This window comes from Octopus sinensis, linkage group LG2 (genome assembly GCF_006345805.1).
Source record: "Octopus sinensis linkage group LG2, ASM634580v1, whole genome shotgun sequence".
NCBI lineage: Eukaryota > Metazoa > Mollusca > Cephalopoda > Octopoda > Octopodidae > Octopus > Octopus sinensis.
Window position 1 is genome coordinate 154,099,643 of NC_042998.1, and position 23,863 is coordinate 154,123,505.

The 23,863-nt window shown below is 34.0% G+C and overlaps 1 protein-coding gene across 6 annotated transcripts in view; it reads left to right on the forward strand.

Annotated features, from left to right (window-relative positions):
- The window catches only part of LOC115232387, a 197,515-nt gene that overhangs the window by 102,608 nt on the left and 71,044 nt on the right, over positions 1 to 23,863 (forward strand). For 2 of the 6 annotated variants that reach the window (XM_036500246.1, XM_029802243.2), the window contains exons 3-7: positions 4,590 to 4,645; positions 9,034 to 9,173; positions 16,500 to 16,559; positions 17,835 to 17,897; positions 23,167 to 23,174. In XM_036500246.1, the coding sequence (XP_036356139.1) occupies positions 4,590 to 4,645; positions 9,034 to 9,173; positions 16,500 to 16,559; positions 17,835 to 17,897; positions 23,167 to 23,174 (327 nt within the window). The remainder of the gene's footprint in view (positions 1 to 4,589; positions 4,646 to 9,033; positions 9,174 to 16,499; positions 16,560 to 17,834; positions 17,898 to 23,166; positions 23,175 to 23,863) is intronic. The other 4 variants (XM_029802244.2, XM_036500249.1, XM_029802245.2 and 1 more) reach the window with 2 other exon arrangements.

Here is a 23,863-nt window from a genome sequence, read left to right on the forward strand (position 1 = left end):
TATAACCTGCTTTAAGTAAGGCAGAGTTATAAAATTCCTTTCTGCATTTCCCTGAAGAGTTATAAAATTCATTTCTGCATTTCCCTGAAGAGAAGATTACATTGTTTTACACCATTTTATTCCTTTGGAATAATACCAGTGATATTTTCGAAACATGTGTCGGAAGTAAAAGAATTTGAATAACACCTGCGTTTAACTCCATTTATATATATATGTGTGTATGTGTGTGTGTACATATATATATGCATGCATATATATATATATATATGCATTTGTAGTGACCCCGTGTGTATCATTGGCAATTTTCTTTCTCCGTCTTCTCTTCCTTGGACCTTTCCTTCTATGTTTCTGATGAAGAACTCCACTTGAAACGTTAAATCCTCCTTCTTTCTTTCCTTTCCTGAGCATCCAATAGCACTATACTTGTTCCACATTCTCACGTTGTGTTTTCTCTTTGTTCATGTTTGGATTAACTATATATGCATATATATATGTATATGCATACATATATATATGTATGCATTTAACGGTGGTGCATCAGCATGGCCGCAACTCTGAGCTGAAACTTTAAAAAATATATATATATATGCATTTATATATTTATATATGCATATATATTTATGCATATATGTATATGCATATATATATGCATTTATATATATATTTACATATGCATATATGAGTACAGGATGTCACCAACAGTAAACAACATAAAATACGAAAACAAATGAGTTCAATACACAAAGAACAAGAGAAATAAATGGAAAACAGGACAAGTAGCCCAAAGAACGACTCTTCATATAGGAGTAGGAGTGGCTGTGTGGTAAGTAGTTTGCTTACCAACCACATGGTTCAGGGTTCAATCCCACTGCGTGGCACCTTGAGCAAGTGTTTTCTACTATAGCATCAGGCTGACCAAAGCCTTGTGAGTGGATTTGGTAGACGGAAACTGAATGTATGTGTGTTTCTGTGTTTGTCCTTGCAACATTGCTTGACAACTGATGCTGGTGTGTTTACATCTCCGTAACTTAGCTGTTTGGCAAAAGGGATCGATAGAATAAGTCCTGGGGTTGATTTGCTCGACTAAAGGCAGTGCTCCAGGATGGCCACAGTCAAATGACTGAAACAAGTAAAAGAATAAAAGAAAAAAGAATATATATATATATATAATATATATATATATATATATATATATATACATATATGGGTACAGGACATCACCAACAGTAAACAACATGAAAAGCGAAAACAAATGAGTTCAATATGCAAACAATGAGAGAAACAAATGGAAAACAGGACAAGTAACACAAAGAACTACCCTTCATCAGTTGTCAGCTGTCTATCTACTCCTCATTTCGAGCATTGAATGACAATATGAGTCTTTGAAGACAATGTATATATATATATATATATATATATATATATTATATATATATATATTTAAATAATGAGGGAGATAAATTGAATATTAATTTAATTAATATCAATTTAAAACCAAGATTTTTGTATGCTAGGCTACTGGTTTTAAATTGATATTAATTAAATTAATATTTAATTTATCTCCCTCATTATTTAAATGTTCATATATATATCAAAGAAAAATATGGGATTTTTAAAATCCTGGCAGATACCAATTAAGCACTCAGTATAAAAGAATATGGTTAAATTTCCAACAGTCAGGCACCAGTAAATGTAAGTAGTGTACAAATCCCAGGTATATCCTTACGCATGACAGATAAATCCAACAATTCTTTTCTAAAATTTTAAAATATGGTCACTATGATTTTCTTTGTACATATTATATGTTGCTTTATACACACACATGTATATATAAATATACGCACACATATATACACACACACACACACACACACACATATATATAGACATATATGCGCACATACATATATACATATATATACTTGAAATCTGTAACCCCACACTTCATCACACTATCATTCCTCACTTCATCATTTCATGTCTACTGTATTATTCTACTTCTGTAAGTCATGAAAGCACACCCTGCTATTAAATACAATACCACAATGCTATTAGTACTATTAGTCATCACACCTTCTCCTTTGTACTGTTCCAATTGGCATCCATTTTCATTCTTATCATTCCCACTCATATTTACCACTCCACTCCACTCCATTCTTGTTCACCATTCATTGTATTCTCTGACCTCTTCTACCCAATATTTATATTCATTCCACTTTCCTCCTACACTCTCACAACCTTACCTATCTTCCTTGATTCTTCTGTATCTCTGCTCTCTTCTGTATATTTCTTGGACATCTTACTATGAAGGTATGTTCTTGCACCTCATCATCACTGTATTTACCTCAGCTTGAGCCCCACCACAGTCTCCTCATGCTCCCATGTGAAATGTGAGGTAGCTATAAATTTCCTCCATAAACAGTAAACCTGTTCCTACCCCATTTCCATCATACATTAATTTCTCAACACCATAGAGTGACCACGTTATTGCCTATCTTCCCTCTCAGTTTGGGATGTCTCCAATTTTGCAATGTTTGTTGTATTTTGGATTGTCAGCATGGATGGGTTTATTGTCTATACGGACAGTAATGCTTAGATACCATGCTGTTATGCATAGAACAGCAGGCCTAAGGTGGTATATTTGAACTGTTGGCTTGCCAGAGGCTTGAGGTTCATTAATAGGACATACCTCTGGTGACTACTATAAAATTGTTCATTCTTCCTGTTGATGAATAATGCAGGTTGGTGAAGGATATGTATTCTCTTGTGGAGGCAAAGTTGGAAATTGCAAGATCCAGGTGAGTACAGAAGGGGCCCCACATACATACATATTAATAATAAGGTTAAAATCTTTCAATGAAGTTTTAAAATAAGGTGAAAAAGTATAAAAATAAAATGAAAATCAAGTAATTTTTAAAATTTAAAAAAATGCCCTACTCTTCAGGCATCAAGAAAGAGAGAGAGTGAGAAGAGTAACATGTCATATTTCTTTGGAAGATGTCACACATGTGATTAGCATGAACATCAAAGAGAAAAAAGACAATTGCTTCAAAAACTCCAGCTTCTATATCCAGATTACAAATTTACATTTATAACAGCAATAAAGGGAAACTTTGTCTTGTAAGTAAATGCCTAACTGTCAGCCTGGATAAGCTTGGATTATCAGAAAAAGAAATCAGCCAACTGACTCACACATTAAAAATACAATCTGTAAGTGGAATAGTAAAACTATGCAAGACTTTTCTCAGGTTTAAAACATGACATTGTTTTAGTTACCTATATTTCAATGATGGAGCTTTGTATCTATGTTAGAAACCATTTCCTTCAGAGGAATAATTCAAATGATGAAAAACAGAAGAGAAACATGAATGCATTGCACAGGTCGATTGTTTTATCACTGATAAAATACAGTATTGCAGAGATATATTTTAAGAGGACAGCCTCCCTGTGATTCTGTTCATACTTTCAGCAAACCCCTTGTCATTCATGTTGAGGAAGTCTGAGGGGTATTTCACTGGTTCACAAGGAAATAGATATACTAAAAGTTCACACCACTTCTTTGTGGATAACTTGAAACTGTATGCTATGCATACCATATGCATGAGATAAAAAAGAGCTTTGAACTGGTTACAGCATTTTCAAAGGATATAGAGTTGGAGTTTGGTCAGGATACATGTTGCTGTATGGTTGTGAAAAGTGGGCAAACTGTAAACCAGACTAGCATCACCTCCATCAAATGATTTAACTGTCTCTCCTATATCTGATGAGGAATGTTACAGATACCTAGGAGTAGATGAAAACATATTTTACAATGGTACCTGTAACAAGACAAGTCACTAAAAAATATTTTGGCTGGATAAGGAAATTATGGATCTTGGAACTCTTTGCATTCAATAAAACAATATGTTTGCAGTACCAGTACTCATACCAAGATCTGGGCTACATGATTGGATGTCTGATGAAATCTGAGTCATTGATGTGGAAGATACTGACCAACACAAATAATTTTCACATCAACAGAGATGTAGACCACCTCTACTTGAAATGAAAACAAAGAGGCAGAGGCTTAACATTGACCCAGATTGCCTTTGAATATCATATCATATCCCTTTGGCAACATCTTTTAACCACAAAATGTTGAAGTTCATCCCTTGACCAAGTTTGCATACACAAGGCAAATAACATCATGTGACTCAGAAAGTAGCTCCTCAAGCAACATTTCTTGCCTGATAACCTTGAAAACATGCCCAAAGAAGTCACCATGTCATCAGGTGAAAAGATGAGCATATTTCAGTAGAAGACCATGCATGAATATGTTAGCAGAAAGCTCCAGTAATAATTTCTCTCTTAGAGTTGAGTACCATTTAAGTACAATGCCAACCAAATAGCACAAGCAATTTCATTTCTTTTCTGTACTGTTCATTTCTACTCTTACTCACAACCTCTTTTTTTTTTTCAGAAAAATTATGTAAGTTGTTTGAGTTTTTTCTTTATTATGATTTGCATATGTACATGTGCAATTTTTTTTGTTTTTTATTTTATTTTTTTTTTCTAAGTAATTCTGATGAAATATGAATATTTACTGATAGGAATGGATGAGGCGCATAAAAGCTGAAATGCTTAAAGCCAATAATAGACCCATTCGGTAAGTATTAAAATTTATTTTTTGTTTGTGTTTCATTTTCTCATTTTCACTTTTTAATTCATTTATTCATAATTTAATTTGTGGAATATTGGTTGAAGTTGATTGGAGAACAGAGCTTTAGACTTTGTTGTATTTCAGTGGCATGTGGTGACTTTTGAGGTTAGTCATGCAGTAAATATGAGGGTCAGCTGAAAAGTTTATAGGCTGACCAATACACTCTCATGGAATGTGACCAAATGAGATTTATTTTTCAACACAGTCCCCACTAGCAGACCACACATTTCTTCCATCGGTGTTACAGAACCTGGATCCCATTGGTGAAGAAGCTTTCACTCTGTGGATAAAAAAAAATCACCAACAACAGATATGACATGATCATCACTGCTTCAGGATTTTCAATGATGCCTTCAAAAAGGCTGATTATGAAATTATAATTTTCTTTTGTTGTAAGTGCAAGATGTGAGAAATAATTCTATCTTGTTCCTGTAGCTTTGGGAAATCTTTTTTAACTATGTTATCTAACGCATTAGCCCTTTTAGGTGATTTCGTAAAAAATGTAACAGTACATTTATTGTAGAAAAAATATCTTGCATTCTTTTATAGCAGAGGATGCTTGTGAGAGAACTAAATTTAGGACATGAGCACAACAGTTAACAAAGATCGCACATTTATATCTCTCTCTTACCTTGGACTGCAACCCATTTAATTGTCCTGCCATTGTAGTGGCACCATCATAAGTTTGTTTCTACACTTCTACGTTTCAATGTATTTAAAAATATATTCAGATAAAGCATTTACTGAATGATCTGCACTAACATCATTAAAACTGATAAATCATTCTTTAATAACACAATCTTCGATACATTGGATGTTTCATCTACAAGAATAGCTACGAATTTAGCCTGCTTCAGTTCATTTTGTATTTCATCCAACATAACTTTCTGAAATGCATTGACCAAGTCATTTTGAATTCTGCTTGAGAAACTTGAGAAGAAAATGCCTGTATCAAGATGGCTTGCCAGGACACATAAGAGGTGCACTAATATCAAAGGAAGGCTAACTGGGAAGTTAGTTTTTGTGTGTGGCAAATGCTCAGGTGCTATAAACACTGAAAATGTGCAGAAAACAGATTCCGTCACATTCCAGGGGGAAAAAACTATATGTAGTTGATAGCTTCCGTTACCTAGGTGACCAAGTCAGTGACAGGGGTGGTTGCTCTGAGAGCGTAGCTGCTAGAATAAGAATAGCCTGGGCAAAGTTCTGAGAGCTCCTACCTCTGCTGGTGACAAAGGGCCTCTCACTCAGAGTAAAAGGTAGACTGTATAAAGCAGGTGTGCAAACAGCCATGCTGCATGGCAGTGAAACATTGGCCATGACTGCTGAGGACATGTGTATGCTTGCAAGGAACAAAGCTAGTATGCTCTGCTGGATGTGTAATGTCAATGTGCATACATGACAGAGTGTAAGTTCCCTGAGAGAAAAGTTGGACATAAGTAGCATCTGATGTGGTGCGCAAGAGAGACAACTGCACTGGTATGGTCATGTGTTGCGAATGAATGAGGACAGCTGTGTGAAAAAGTGTCTCACCCTAGCAGTTGAGGGAACCTGTGGAAGAGGTAGACCCAGGAAGACACGGGATCAGGTGGTGAAGCATGACCTTCAGATGTTGGGCCTCACCGAGGTGATGACAAGTAACTGAGACCTTTTGAGACATGCTATGCTTGAGAAGACCCAGCAAGCCAAGTGAGACTGTAACCATGGCCTATGCCAGTGCAGCATAACCAGCCCATTTAAGAGTACCCCTCGTTCATTGAACAATAAACTTTGCTTGCAAAGACCTGTTGAGGCAAGTGAAGTCATTGTCGTGGCCAATGACAGTACCGCCTGATTGGCACCCATGGCAGTGGTACATAAAACACACCATTCAAGTGTGCTTGTTTCCAGCACTGCCTGACTGGCTCCCATGCCAGTGGCACATAAAAAGCACCCACTACACTCTCAGAGTGGTTGGTTTTAGGAAGGGTGTCCAGCTGTAGAAACATTGCCAAATTGGATTGGAGCCTGGTGCAGCTTTCTGGCTTGCCAGCCCCCAGTCAAACAGTCCAATTCATGTAAGCATGGAACGTGGATGTTAAACAACAACAATGATGATGATGATGATGATCTGAAAGTGTTCTTTATAATTTCTATGATCATTGGATATTTTAGATTCAAACTGACCCAAAAATGTCAATTCCTGGTGACTGAGTGGGGTAGGTTAGCTAATCGTTATGAAATATAAAAATGCAATTTTATTTGGACCTCACTCTCATATTAAAACAGCAAAAGGAAATAAATGATATTCTCAATATAATGATTCCATGCTAATTTGGGGCTCTAGAAGACTTATGTAGTTCAATTCAGTGCATTTTTTCATAGAAAAAATGCACTGAATGCACTTACCAATCTGTTTATCCATTTCTTGAAATGCTGGCTCAAACTCAATATTTGAGGCCTTAGATTTTCATTCCATTTCAGCTCTTACCTCATGGGAATATGCCATTTTGACAAGTAGCATTAGTAGTATTCCCTTTTTATTGATTTTGTGCTTTGACAATGACTACATTGAATTTGCAAGAATTCTTGATAAAAATTTTGAAGAAAATATGTTCTCTTCTAAGTGAAAAGTAACAATAAAATGTTCACTTTTATATTCCATAATGATTATTTGACTTGCTCCCATTGATTTTTATTACAAAATAAAGTTTTAAAATGGCCTCTTCATGACCATATCATTTTCAAACAGATCAGGTTATAGTGTTCCAGTGCATTGAAGCACTACTGTTCAGCAGCCAGAACGAAAACTGGACAAACATTGTGAATAGGTGAAAATATAATGGTGAATGAGGGGACCTGGCATGGAGTGAAAGTGTTCAATTTTGATCAAAAGTATATGAGAAGAAAATTCACATCCAAAACTTTCAAATGATATGTAATTTTCCACAGAAAAAATGTATTTTGACATGAAAATGATCAAGCAAAAAGTGTGATTTTGTATGGTCAAATTGTGTTTGTTGCTCCTTCTACAGAGCTCTACAGTGATACATAATTAAACATTTTTGCAATATTTGATTTTCCTCCTTTTTAACATTCTTTATTCAGATCTTCTCAGCTAAACCTTGAAGGCCAATAAATTTATTCATGCATGCATCAGATGTAAATTCAATTGAAATATGCCAGCTTTCTCTTACAGACAGAATAGGAAGTGTGCCAATTTTGTATTTCTTTTACAATAGAATGAAATTAACTTCTTGATTCCATTTGTATTTGTATTGTAGATGTTAGATACTATTTTAGCTTTCATCGAATCAGTTACAATATACTATTAGTAATTATTGTTTTGGCCCTGGAAGGTAAAATTGAAATGCTGATCTAAGTATGGAAACAGATCACAAAGTAACTACTTTACTCTGATGTTTTACTATCTCTTGAAGAATACAATTTTATCCATTTGTTACCTGCTTGAGCGAGCAGATGAACAGTTTTTTTCTTTGATTAATAATCTATTTTTAATTTTAATTACTATTTGATAAGCTATTTTTCTTTTCATTGTTATGTATTACCTAGAACTCGTCAGGGTCTTCCCTAAGCCCATTCACAATTCTGTTTCAGATTTATACCATAATAAAGAAATTTTAAAATCCTCAATCATCACCAACAGTAATACCCTTTATTTTATTTTAATTTTCAGCTGTTTAACTACTTGTGCATCTCTAGTGAGCAGCAGTATTCATTACTTCATTCATTTTATGTATTCTTTAAGTATTGTTTAATTATATACGGATAGGCGCAGGAGTGGCTGTGTGGTAAGTAGCTTGCTAACCAACCACACGGTTGCAGGTTCAGTCCCACTGCGTGGCATCTTGGGCAAGTGTCTTCTGCTATAGCCCCGGGCCGACCAATGCCTTGTGAGTGGATTTGGTAGACGGAAACTGAAAGAAGCCTGTCGTATATATGTATATATGTATGCGTGTGTTTGTGTGTCTGTGTTTGTCCCCCTAGCATTGCTTGACAACCGATGCTGGTGTATTTAGGTCCCCGTCACTTAGCGGTTCGGCAAAAAGAGACCGATAGAATAAGTACTAAAAGGTGGTGCTCCAGCATGGCCGCAGTCAAATGACTGAAACAAGTAAAAGAGTAAAAGAGTAAAAGAGTATATATTTCTTACTTTCAGTTATCTACTATAAAGTGTAACTGAAATTATACTTTTTGATAGATAGTCATAAGTTAGTTCCAAAGTTACTTTTTACTAAGAGATAATAAATACAAATAGTGGGGTTTTTTTCACCCAACTTACAATGTATAATTGTGAATCATAAAGACATCTTAATTTGTTTTGTTTTATTTAGATCTTTACCTGAAGGTTCTTCTGCTGAAAGAGTAGATTTTCCTCTTGCCAATATTAACAGTATTGAAGAAGCTATCTATGATGACATTAGTATTGAAGAAGTTATTCAAACTATTCCTGATCAATTCAAGATTTCTTGCGGTATGAATTCATCTTTTTCAACATTTAAGTGTAGGAGGCTCATGTATTTCGTAATTTTACATTTTTTGCGTGGATTATTAGTAGAGTAGTAATGATTGTGCACTGTGCAAATACTTTTCCAACTTTATTGAATGAGCTTATTCCTTAATAGCTATTGCAGTTTCTTCAGTTGCTTTTTTACTAAATTATTTTAGCATTGTTCAGGCCTTAGATATCCTTCATTTCAATTTAAGTGAAGGTTTTTTTGTTCAGAATGGGATTGCTAGCAAGTGTTCTTTGGGAATTCCAGCACTATGACAGATGATTCTCGTCTGCTGCAATCTATGTGTGAGCTTTTATGCACCAAGCAGCTACATGAGAGGATCACTCAAGGCTAACAATGCAGTGTTTGGTGTTCTAACAAGGTATTCATATTAATATGAATACAAAGATTAGCTTTTAGTATCAATCCTGCTTCTGTCACTAATAATTATTTTTTAATAAGCCTACTGACTATTTGTGACTTCAGTGTCTGAAGATTTGACTGGCACGTGGTGACTGGTACTTCCCACTGATGAGGTCCAGTAGACCGAAATCATGCAATATGGGAATTCTGCCTTCCGATGATCAATAATATTAATCATTGGCATGAGAGAAACTATGGCAAAGTGATTTAGACATTAAAATACTGTTACTACAATACATATTCACGAATCTTCTAGCAATATATATATATATTGAGTCAAGTACATCAACATTAGCAGTATCAAAATCTAATCAAATGGAAATTATAGTTGTGAGCCCCGTGCCAATAGCACATAAAAAGCACCATCCGAACATGGCCGATACCAGTGCTGCCTTGACTGGCTTCCATGCCGGTGGCAAGTGAAAAGCACCATCTGAACGTGGCCGATGCCAAGTCAAGTACATCAACATCAGTAATATGAAAATCAAATCAAATGGAAATTGTAGTTGTGAGCCCCGTGCCAGTAGCATGTAAAAAGCACCATCCGATTGTGGTCAATGCCAGCTCCTCTGGCCCCCTGTACCAGTGGCAAGTAAAAGCACCCACTACACTCGCGGAGTGGTTGGTGTTAGGAAGGGCATCCAGCTGTAGAAACACTGCCAGATCAGATTGGGACCTGGTGCAGCCTCCTGGCTTCCCAGACCCCAGTTGAACCATCCAACCCATGCTAGCATGGAAAACGATGATGATGATCATCATGATAATCAAAATAAGCAACAGAATATCAAGAGGTGATGCAGTATGACCATTTCAAGCTGCTCCATTTAATTGAACAATGCAATCATTACATCAATTTAAATGCAGGGCTCTCCTCAGTTGCATAAATAAATAAATAGAATTTTTTAATCAGTTGGACAAAATATAATTTTACTCAAATGCTCTAATAGAGCATGTATAGGGAAAGAGTCCATGTTGCCACTAATGTAGCTAAGAATACACCATACTTCTAAGAACTGTATGAAGTATGTTGGGGTCATAGCTTGTAAATGATTGTAGTTCATTTTTAATTTATTAGTCTTATTACCAACTATCAATTCTAAGACTAGAGGACTGTCTGTTTAGAAAGGAGGACAGGAGTGAGTTGACAGCACATAGCTGGGTATAGTCATAAATATTGTCAGGATTTTAGGATTAGTATAAAGTAACTGTCTATAAAGGAGGCTGGGTATGGGAAAACCTCAAATCAAGATGTTAATTACCAGCTAAAGGGGCAAGATGCTAATAAAACCTTTGATGTTAATACAGAGGAATTATCATGGGGTACTATGGGTGATTGTATATAAACAATATTGTTATGTTGTATAAAGATAAAATTTAAGATTATTAAGAATGATATTATAATGTGTGTATATACCAATTTTCAACATTAGAAAGGGAAGATTACATATGATTAGTTTAATATTCATTCATGTACTTAATTATTTACTTATTAGGTGGTTTGGAAAAAAAAACAAATTGTGCACAGATACATACACATATTTAACTATGTGCTCACATGGAAATATACACAAATATTTCTACTTTGTTATGGATATGTTATAATCAACTCTCATAGACTTAAGTAACTAGAAGGTTTGTAACTCTACTTAAGAATATTAACAACTTATAGGGGATAAGAGGTTAATAGGTAAAGGTATCAAAATAAGGAAACAAAATAAAAAATTATAGAGAATAGTAGGAAAATATGTATAACTTACATTTCAAAGAGACAGTGTATTAAAATTTGAGGTAGGGGAGAGATAGAGATAATCCCACAGAAGATGCAATAGGTATGGTAGTAGTAAGGGCAGTAGGGAGTTATTCAAACTGAAGGGCTATTTTATAAGTTATAAAGTTATCTTTGTTATTACATATATGATTTTATAGTTTCACAGGGGTATATAATTAGGATGCTTACTTACATAAAAGCCATTACAAAATACATAATATGATTAGTAGGCTAGAACATCATGGAAAGGAATAAATAGTTTAATCACCAAAAACATGATGAAGTCAGACTAACTAGGCAGGATTATTCATAGGATAGTAACTACATGTAGCGTACCATATACTATACCATATAGCTTATAAGATATGCAATGCACTTTAATTCATCATATGACTCAATATCCCATGATTTTATTATATATAATACTAGGAGCAAGTTCACGTCAGATATGACACTAGAAATTAATTTCTTCTATCTAGGTTCAAGTATAGCACCTTTAAACACTAATTTTGAAAATATTTAAATGTATGGGTGACTCTATGTATGCATGATACCCTTAGGTCTAATCTATTATTAATCAGGTTGCTTTTGTTCCTATACTTAAAAATCTCATGTTTCCATAGAGAACAGCTTGCACCTGTATCAACTATCTCTATATGGTTGCACTTTCCTTCAGTTCCCAAATCTTGCTAGATAAGGACATACAATTGGCTTTATTTTTGAGCCTAAAAGATGAAAAATGGTTATTAATAATTAATGGTTATTAAAAGCATCCAGCAAATCCATCAATTTAAATTTTAAAAAGTAGGCAACAACAGAAAATTAGATGCTATAACAAGTAGGAATTTTAGTTTAGATAGTAAGGGTAGTGAAGGGAATGGGCGGGTTGCTCCACCCTATAAGGATAAGAAAAATACTGGTAATAGAGACATACCTGATAATCAAGTCACGATTTTGAGAGTTGTTGAGAGAGCAGATAGATTCCACCCTTACATATGCTGTAAGTCTGAAAATAAAGACTTCATCTGGTACAACGTTCCCTTCAACTGTACCATATCCAGAAACATATATGGGAAATTTATGACAATTTTAGAAAAAAACTTCCCTGCTTCCCATAGATATAACAGTATATACCAATTAATCAATTTTCACAGATATCATCTGATGAGTTAGTATTTATGTATACAATATGTATAAATATTAAACTATTTCTGGATATTTTCTTTTCCTCCCTCTGTTGTGGTAAAAGCTTAGTATATACTCAAAAGTATTCATAAATTTCTATCCTTTTGTTATGATATTCTTCTTAATAATCATTTGAATAACCCTAAACTTTAACTGTATACAATATTGCAACATAGTTTAAAATATTTAACTATAATACCACATGATAAGACTTCTCCTGTTTCATTATCAATATTCTGCTAGTGGGTGACCCTCTTAATTATCTGCTAACATCTTGTTTTAAGTTTTCCCTTACTAAACCTCATGATATTGCTTATGATAAATCTTGATTTTTTTATGACTATACCAACTAGAATATCTGTCTACTCCCTCATCCCTACCCCTAACTGATACTGCCCTCTGTTCTCTCAGTCTTAGATATACAAGGGATTTGATAAACTAGTCTATAAATTAAAACTGACCCCATAAAGACAAAAAATCAGTGACAGGCAGAGTCTTCTTGATAAATTTAGTAACTTCTATGCTGAAGTAGAGACAACATGTTCTTTGTCTATCTCCTTAACTTCTTGGAGATTTTAGGTATAATTATACTAATGTGTCCATCTGTTCTAATCTAATTAAATTCTATGTCTTTGTGGAGCTGAAGATTGCTCTACATTCTAAATTGATGCAATGATTGTATTGTTCAATTAAATGGAGTTGCATGAAACGATCGTACTGCATTACCTCTGGATATCCTTGTTGCTTATTTTGATTATATATATATATATATATGTATATACACCTTTAAGTATCATGGGCTTGTAAAACAAACTTAGCTCTTCAGGCTTAGGCAACTAAATGGAGAAAGCTCAAGATGGCTACTGGAGACTAGGTTGCTATTGGTCAAGGCAGATCACATGTTGTTGATATTAGTAGCCATATAATTATAATAGTGATATCAAATAGAGATAGAAATTCCTATTTCTAGGACTATGTGGTTGGATGGATGTTGGTGGCTCCTCATTGTCTAAAGATGAAGAGAAAGTTACAAATGACATCAGTTGCTAATGTGTAGGGGACATACTTATTGCATAAACACATGAATGTGCATATCTGGCGCATGTTTGCTGTGTGTGTGTTTTCATGAGCTGGCAGCATTGTCTTATTGGTGGGCATGTACATGTGTGCTTGGGTGCATGTATCTGGTATGTGTGTACATATGGGTGTGAGTGTGTATCAGCTGTGTATGTGTATGTGCATCTATACATGTATATTGGTATCTGATGTGTGTATATGTGTGTGTGAGTGCAGGTATGTGCACATATACATGTACATTGATATCTGCTGCATGTGTGTATATGAATACTTCTGGTGTTTATGTATTTATGCATGTGTGAACATATGGGACTGGTGTATGAGTATGTGTGGGTAGTGATGTGCTGGTGTGTTGTATTTGGTGCCACACAGTGGTAACAGTATCATTGAACAGATAATCAGATATGTTGTTAGATTAAAATTTGGATTTGCTTGGGGAAGGAAGAAAGAAAGGAAAGCAATATACATATACATGTATGTATATACACACATATATATATAAAGACAATTATGGACAATTACAGAAAACACTGGAAAGACTGAACTGATCAGTCTGTGGAGGTTAAGTGCCCTGCCCTTGCTTATGAGGCAACTAGGTCTAAGGTGGTATATCTGGGTTGTTAGCAGTCAATGACTTGGAGTTCACCAGGAGGATGTACCTCTGAGGACAACAGTAAGACTGTTTGTTTTTCCTGTTAATGGTTACTGTAGATCAATGGAGAATAAGCAGTCTTTTCTGAAGATACTGCTGGCAGTTGGGGACTCTGGGTGAGTAAAGTGAAGCCTTGATGATACTCCATTTAATGATAGGGGAATCATTCTGGAAATTGTACAGTCTCCAGATAAAGAGAGAAAAGGAGGTAGAGTTTTTCCTATCTCTTCATCTGTGAGAATACACATGCTGTGTGTGTATACTGTCTCTTGAAATCATTGACCACCAAGCCAGTGAAGTGCCTTGTGATACTGTTGGATGGTGTGAGAGTGGCTTTGTAGACCACAGCCTTTCAGGAAGGTTCCTTCCAGAGGGCAGCTGGTAAGGTTTCCATTGCAGGTTGGGGACTGTGTGGTTTGCATCTGTTGTAGCATGTGATATTAGAAGTGATGTTGTTTGAACAAGAGTAGCTTTCTTTGATGTTTTGTGAGTTGAAAAGCTTCTTACAAAATGCTTCTTGATCAACAACAGGAAGGTCCTAGCTGTGCTGGTTAAAACTTTTAGGTTACATAGGGGGTTGAACCAGATTATCTTTCTCTTTCTGGTTGTCTTCAGATATGGGACTGTTGGGTCCTCTATATATATCAACTTCTCAGTGCATCTGCTCCTTGCTAATTGCTCATTTTTATGAGGGGCAGCTCTGTTGAAGATCTATATCTGCTGAAAGTTTATGCATACATGTTTTTATTGATTGATTTTCCTTCTTTCTTCCCCCAGCACCACCACCAAATCTTAATCCAACAACAAATTTGGTTACTCCCATCAGTGACAATGTTGCCACTACATAGCACCAAATACAAAACAATAGCACATCATTACACACACCAGTCCCATACGCTAGATATGCTCACACATGCTTAAATACCACAGGTATGCATATACGTATGCATACTAAATACATATGCACACATGCATATACACAAAAGATAGTAATGCACATGTATACACACACATACTTCCCACACAAATGTACACACACACACACATCAGATATCAATATACATGTATACATGCACACAATTAATTGTTTTTTGTCTTGTTGCTGTATTGCCAGTTATCATTTTAAAATTTAGTCTTTATTCATGTACACATTTTTTAATATTCTGTGCATATTATCTTTTGTCCAAATTTACCTACATTCTTTATTCCTATTAACAGCATTTCAACCCTTCAATTTTCTGCAGATATCTTTCTGCATAATACTTCATTCTAGGCCTGCATTCAATTTTAATGCATACTTTCCAAGGTGACTTAGCTTTGCCAGCTTTTATCCAACATTATGCATACATAACACATTGTCCTTTTGCTTTATAATGATTATTGCTACCAATTTATGGCATGAATATTTCCATTTAAGAGCATTCATCTTTTTCTGCATTCTTTAGCTTCAAACCTGTACGCATGCTTCACATAAATTTTTCTATTGTTTTTGTCCACTTGTCTTCCAACGAACTCACTGGCAGGGGAGTATCTGTAGGTGTGGTTAGCATTTGAAACCACGTCAGTCCTGTAATGGATGATATCCATGACATATCAGGTTATGTTAACCTACATTTCAGTCAATCATATTTCAGGTGCATCTGTATGAATGAATGATTTGAATGGTAATTTCCACAGTTTCCCACCAAAATATGGTCATGAATGAAGATACATGAGACATGCCAGGCAGAATTTCAAGAGAACTCACAGAAGAGAGCAGATGTCTTCTTGATCAAACTATGCTAACCTTGTGTTGAAAGAACTCTCTCGCCAGACATAACATTCTCCTCACCTCTCATCAAACATAACATTTTCTCCTCTCACACACTAGCTGCTGGCTATCAGCATAACAGCCTTTGGCAAGTAGCCCTTGTAATATCAATATAGAAACAAATATGATTCATTAAAACTAAATATCATTGATTGGTTTTATATGGGAAAATCACATGGCCAGACCAACTAATACAGCTCCCAACCACCCAATGCCACAGTTTTAACAATATTTACAATTGTCTGTGTTATAAACATTTTTTCAAGGCCTGTTTCATTATCAATATTAACTGTGCCTTCCTGATAAAACACATACTGTAAACTATCCATTTGCAGTCCATAATTTTTTCTAGCTATTTTGGTTTTCATCTATATTATTTTATTTTCTAGATGGTGATTCAGATAATGAAAGTGAAACACCCAGACCACTTCCTGAAACCCCTTCTCAGAGTTGTATTTTTTATTTTTTATTATATATTCTTTGACATATAATTTATCAATTATTTAGTGCAAACATTGATACAACTTTTAAAATGTTTCAAATATTTAAACATACACCAGAACCTGTTATACATAAAAATATCATGGAAGATAAAGGATTACTACTATCTGCTCATAAACAATATTTAGTATTATATTTTATATTTAATTTTAAGTGTTTATTTAAATCATATCTTTCTGACCAAACCTATTTTTTACATAATAAAATATAAGTTTTTAAATAGTCAAACGTTACTGAATAATGTTTGATCATTTAGAGATTTGAGTTATGCTGTAAATTTCTTAATTGTTACTTTACTTTCCTATTTTAGGCCAAAGGCAGACCTGCTCTCTTTGAAAAATCTAATTTGTTAGATAGTTAGCAATTTATTTAAATGAATAATATATCTGACCTCCTTAGTTCCAAAAATTCTATATTATTAAAAAGTTTGTTCAAGAGTTTTTTCATAAACATGTAACAATAGGATAAAGTGAAATGATTATTAAATGAAAACAAACTCAATAAACTCTAGTTAAAGATAGAGCTATTTGTTAACTCCTCTAACACCTGAACATAACACATTCTCTTCAAATCTCTCAGAAAGTCATATTTCATCATATCTATTTTTTCCACCATGGTTCAAATTAGTTGATATTTTAAAAATCCTTTATTTCATTTTACTTTCTAGTAAATTGAGCTTATTTTTTGCTATAGAACGAACATGGAATTTTTCCCATACAATAATTATTTCCTGTAGGTAGTTTTTGAAATGTTTCTTCATTCAATAATACTGAGTAGCCTTGAGTAAAATGTATAGTAGAAAAACACAGACAGTCTAATTTAATTTCGTTTTTGGATTTGGTTTGCAAGATTCTTTATGTGAGTTCGTGTGTTGAAACATATTCTGTTGTGTCTGGGGAGAGTCATTCTCTTTTTGGTGCTTCATAGTTTAACACACTCACCGGTAAAATTTCCACTTATTTCTTTTTTATTTTTCTAAAATTTTCATTGCATCTTGCACCCTTTTCAAATAATAAACAAAATACGCAACAAAAATTCTAGAAAATTAAAAAAAGAAAGAAATGGAAATTTTACCGGTGTGTGTGTTAAATTATAAGGCACCAAAAGAGAATGACTCTCCCCAAACACAACAGAATCTGATAAATGTAAAAACATTATATAGTCTGATTAGCTTGATATTTATGTATTTTATACTCTTACATCTTTTAATTTATTACTTTCAGGAAAAATGCTACTTACAAACATTAGTATTGACTCTGCCCTTATTCCTCCTCTACCTATCATTAGTATGTTGTTGTTTTTGTTGGTCTCCTATTAATACTTCGCTTTAAATTGCTTACTCTTTAGTATTCATTTTTTCTTATTTTTCTTTTTAAATTGTAATGAATGGTTTATTGTTTTGACTACTTATTAACCCTATACTTTAAAACTCAATCATTTTTGAAAAGCAAATAGTTTAATGACAAAAATAGACAATTTAAAGAGAGTTAAGTATTCTTATCTATTCTTGTCATTAAACTATTTGCTTCCAGCTTACAGATGTATTTGTCAGATGTGTGCATTTCAATAATGATTGAGTTTTAAACATTTTTATACTACTTACACTGTGTTTTGCTTCTTAAGCCAATGTAATTGCTATTTACTTATACTATAGATCCATGCTTTGCTCTGTTTTTCCTTTGTATGAAAATATTTACTGATTGATTTATATAACTAATAACATATATGATGTATTATAAGCACCATATCTGTTATTAGTTATGTCAGTCAACCAGTCAAAGGGTCCATAATTCTTATCCTATGACTGTTTCTTTTGAAATGATATTTAACTTTCAATGATTCAGTCCACTTAAATGCATCCATTTTAACATGTTTGCATAAATCCTTGCATAGGTTAAACACAGCATTCTTCCACTTGTTGCATTCCTTTTTCAGCACTTTTGTGAGGTTGACCTTCCTGAGATCACTTCTGCTCATGTCTTCTTTGGTTTCCTCCTCCATTGGTTTCTTCCATATGAATTTTTTGGCACTTCTTCATGCACTTTTCATCTTCTTACCCATCATATGTTCATATTGACATAGTCATTGCTCTTGTACCCTATATTTGATTCCTCTTATACCCAATTTTTTTCTCAGTTCATCTGTACCTTGTCATTCAATAATACTAATATTGTACATCCAAAGGATAATATTTCCTTTGTTTCTTTTCCAACTTTTGGACATGTTCTGCATTCAGTACCTACATCTTAGTATGCAGCATCATAGTTCATACACTTGCATCATCCAATTTACTTTTCACTTAGAGAATCCTCTCATTGTTAACAGAGAGATATTAGCTGCCTGAACTCTTTCCACCCTATTCTAATTCTGGCAACTAAACTTTCTAAACAACCTCCTCTACTGCTGTTTGTGTCACCTAGGTTATAGAAGGTATCAAATACTTCTATAGAGCTCTCTGAACTTTGCAAAGAATTTATTATCCTGTGCTATGAGGGTTCACTACTCCTCTACAATTAATGCAGGAAAATTCTGTATTTACTGCCAGCCTATCTTTGTTTCCACTTATATTTCTTGTGCACCCATAGATCACAGAGTACACTGTATGGAATTTCTACTTATTCCTTATCAGTGAAAATCTTACTACTATATGTAGAAGAGAAATGTTTTGTTTTTGGTTCAAATATATCTTTTGGTTTATCATTCCCTTGGATGATTATATAGCTTACCACACACCTTGTTGCCCTTCCATCTCATCTATCCTCCTTTATTCCTCCACTAGATTTATGGTCCTCCTCATCCCTCTGGCTCCCTCACTCTTCACTAGGCATATGTATTGGAGACTGCAGTGGTCCATCCACATCCCTTCACCAGGCCAATGTATAAGAGATTGCTTTTAGTCATTCCTATACCTCTGATTGTTTCACCCATCTTTACCTTTGTCCATCTCTGCTGTTCTAAATAACTTTGCCCACTTACCTCATACTGCTCCAATCTTTCTATCATCCAGGCCTTTCTGACATCATCATTCTCTTGGTACTTATATATTCCCTGTACCCACTTTTGGCCACTTTTGCTCCCACCTGTTTCTCATCTCTATATGTCTAGGCTCTAAATACATTCTAGAATATACTGTGTACAAGACATCACCCTTCCTATACTACCCAACAACTTGTGCACCTTCAAGGTATTGGGTGAGTGAGACGTTCTTCCTAGTGCAGGTACCACAAAATGCACCCAGTGTGTCTTGTAAAGGTGTTGGCAAACTGAGCAGAAAATATGTAAGGTTCTGAAGTCCCTTTATTCAACCTCTCTTGTGTTTGTACTACGGAAAATGAACCCAGTACACTCTGTAAAGTGGTGATGGAAAGGGCAGACAACCATAAAAACTGAGCAAAATGACATGTACAGCCATCAATCTATGAAAGATAACTCAAACTATTAATGATCCATGCAATTTATACCAGCTTGGAAAGCTGAAATAAAAATGAGTATGATGGCTAGCTTATTATTTCTATTTCTACTGCTTACTGTCATCTCAGCAATTAACTATTTTATTTTGTTACTAAAAGTGGAGTGGTGATATTGTTAAATGCCTTATGATATCAATTTCTGAACATTTTAAATGATTAATTATGGTGGGGTTGATTTTGGCTTTCATCTTTCTTGGTTTGAGTAGTTTATTACCAGAAATACTGAAATTAATTTAATAACCATGTTTCTTCTTTACAAATTTGATTTTGTTCTGCTTCTTTGAAACATTTCTTAATGAAAAAAATGTATTTTTAGAGAGTATAAATTTCATTTCATCATTTATTGGTGAACTGTAAACCCAATGATAATATTGGTTTTAAATTTTGACACAATTGACCTCAGTGCTCAGCTGATATTTATTTTATCAACCCTGAAAGGATGTAAAGCAAAGTTAACCTCAGTGTAATTTAAACTCAGAAAATAAAGATGGATGAAATCCCACTAAGCATTTTGCCCTGTGTGCTAATGATTCTGTCAGCCCACAGCCTTAAATTTGATGATAATACTGTTACTTTATTCATGTTTTCTCTAACCCATCTTTTATTAATTTTATGACATTTTCTGTAATTTCATTTGTCTGAGGAAATGGTGCAGTTCCTCCTAGTTTGGTTAAGTCTGTGAGATTGACATCCAGTTAAAAATGTAGGTAGAATGAAAATCGCAGAATATTTCTAGTAATTCTTGGAACTTCAGATAAACGGCTAATTAGATAAGTTGTTGGACTGCCTTGTTGAACTGCCACTACACTGGCCTTGAGTTCAAATCTGTTGCAAATATTTTGGATGCTTTTTTTATGTTGCAAAGCATTTTGCACTAACTTTACAACATCATTGCTAGATAATGTGAGTTTCTACCATCTCTCATACCCTTGTCATCTGAAAACCAGAGTTAATTATTAGTTTTAATAAAAATATTTGATTTAGAAAAAATTCATATTTGCTTCCAAACATAGCTCTTGATTCCATTGTGTTAAGTGGTTCTCAGTTTAATCTCTGTATGGATCACTACTTTATTATAGATAAATTGAGTTGGGAAAAATTTTTAAATGCCAGGAAACATTTTAAAATAGTTGCAGCAAGATGTAGACAAGATCACAAGAGTCTTGTAAACTTATAATCATGAACCTTATAAACCTCTAATTTCGTGCTGACTTAATAATATGCAAATTCAGAGTCTATTTTATTACTATTAAAACAAATATATATTTTATTACTGTTTTCCTTTTACTAGTTTCACTCATTAAACTGTAGCCTTTAGAAGTTTTTAAACCATTATATGAATTCCAGCATATTTCCATTTTGAAATTTATGTTATCTCTTTTTTTCAAGCCACTAAGGTACAAGGTATAAAACCACCAGTTTTTAAACCAGTGAAAATATAAAGCTAGCACGAATACACATACTCAAGCATATCTAATGCAGACATGCACACATACACATGCACAGACACAAACACACATACATTCACACACATACACACATGTGCACAAATGAAAGCAAATAGCACTGTGTACATGAGTAGAGTTGATTTAGTCAGAGTTACTCAGAGTTTTGCAGACACATATATCAAGTTTATGCCTATGACTAGTCAAACAATATTATGAATTGTAACAGGTGTCATCCACTAAAATTATAGCCTCTTGCCAGCCATAATTAGAAACCTTCTTGCTTGTATAAGTTGGAAAATCCCTGAGCTATTCACAGGCAGAGGTCTTTGATAGAACAGCACCCTATTATAATGATATCTAGCTAGGAGCAGCTTAAGTAGCAAACTAGTCTACATGAATAGAATCTTATCCACCCCACAATTGAGTATAATCAGGAAAATACATAGCTAAGAATTTCCTAGCTTTAATAAGCCATAATTTCCTACAAATACCACAAGCTTTTCCACTCACACCGTGTTAAGACTAGCTCTTCATGTATTTACAACATTGCCTCCCAAATCAAATACTGTAACTGCAAATGCTCTAAAGCTGATGTATACTTTCTAAAATCTCTCTGTCTTTGCACTGCTTCTTGGAAATGGTGTGCTGAGAAACCATAACATATTAAATAGAATTATATGAGGTTAACTATAACCATTTTCAAGGTTGTTTTGTTCAGCATCTTCAGTCACTCTGGTGAAAGAACAGAGAAAATTCTATATCTCTGTCACATATCAGCTGGATACTTAAAGATAAGATACTGGTATGCTCTCCAGTAACATGGGGTATTATGAATAGGGCCACTCCATACATTAAACTGGTCACCCTGAAAAGTTCTAGGTCTCAAAGCAGCCTGAGAATCTCTTAACTGGCAAACAAAGATATTGTTTAATTGCTGCTACTAGAGGATGGTACTTCTGGAATTTTTTGGTCACTCTAAAGCCAACAACCGACAACAAATCAGTTTTAGACAGTTTCAACCAGCTTGAAGATGATAGAATTGAACATAGTTGCCTCTTTCGACACCACAGCATCCTGAGCAACATAAGCCTTACTGTCTATAAATTTGTAACAAATTTTATCATTTAACCCAATGAGAGTCAACCTTCCAAAGTGATAAATGGAGCTGATATCTTTTGTTATTATTCACAATATTGTCTGGCAGATCACATGCATATACCTAATGTATGTTTCTGTTAAACTCTAGGTAACAATGGAGTAAATTACAAAATCCTTATGTGCTTCCTCCATGCTAACATTCATTTCTTACTCAAGAAATGAGTGCTAGGATAGAAAAAGCACATAAGTAGAACATTGTCATTAGTAAGGTCACAGAGTGTGATGAATCAAGAACTGTTTTCCTATAAAATGAACATGCTAGTGAAACTTTACACTGATAATGAAAAGGCAGTCTCTTATTTCCTTTATTCCTTTATGTGTTCCAGTCCTAGGATGTGACCATGTTTATGCACTGCCATTAGTATAAATAAAAAAAATAATGCTTTCTTTCAAATGTTTTAAAATATATATTACATTTTTTATATCTCTTCATTTAAATACAAATGGATAATATTGGTCTTGTTATTCTGATTCAACAGAACGTAAGGTAAGATTTAATTTTATTACTTTTTATCTGACTTTATGTATATACAATATCATTTTGCTAATTACAAAGTTGTCTGTGTAGTATATATATATTGAATTTTTTAAATATTTCTACTAGAGCTCACTAACTTAGTAATCATAATGGAGGTATCTAAAATAAATAGCCTACATGAGTTTCTTTGGTTCGACAACACTAGTAAAATGTGTTCCTTCAATATATAAGAGTTAAAATATCTTTGTGTATGTCATATATATTTTTTGAAATATTTTATCTAATGTGAATTGTAGATTGATTCACTGGTCCTTGAGAACCAAACATCTGATGAGGTTATTGCTCACAATTTTAAGACCAAAGAAGACACTTTGTTTTGTGTTTATTACCAAAGACATTTTCTTTCAAAACTATGACTAAAAAATAGCTGATGGTGACTTGAAGATAAACAGTGTTTCTTGACAATTTTAAACAAATGAAAGTCTTCTGGTGTATTCAATCAGTAAAATCCACATTCTGTTAAGAGTACTCTTACTATGAAATATGAAAAAATGAGTATATGTTAGTACATTGTTGGGTATTCATACAAGATGTAATAACTAGAAAAATCTATTTGATATTTGAAAAAATATGAAAATATACTTCCTTGTTTAATATACAGATCTACTTAAGTTTTTCTTCTCATGTTTTTTTTTAAA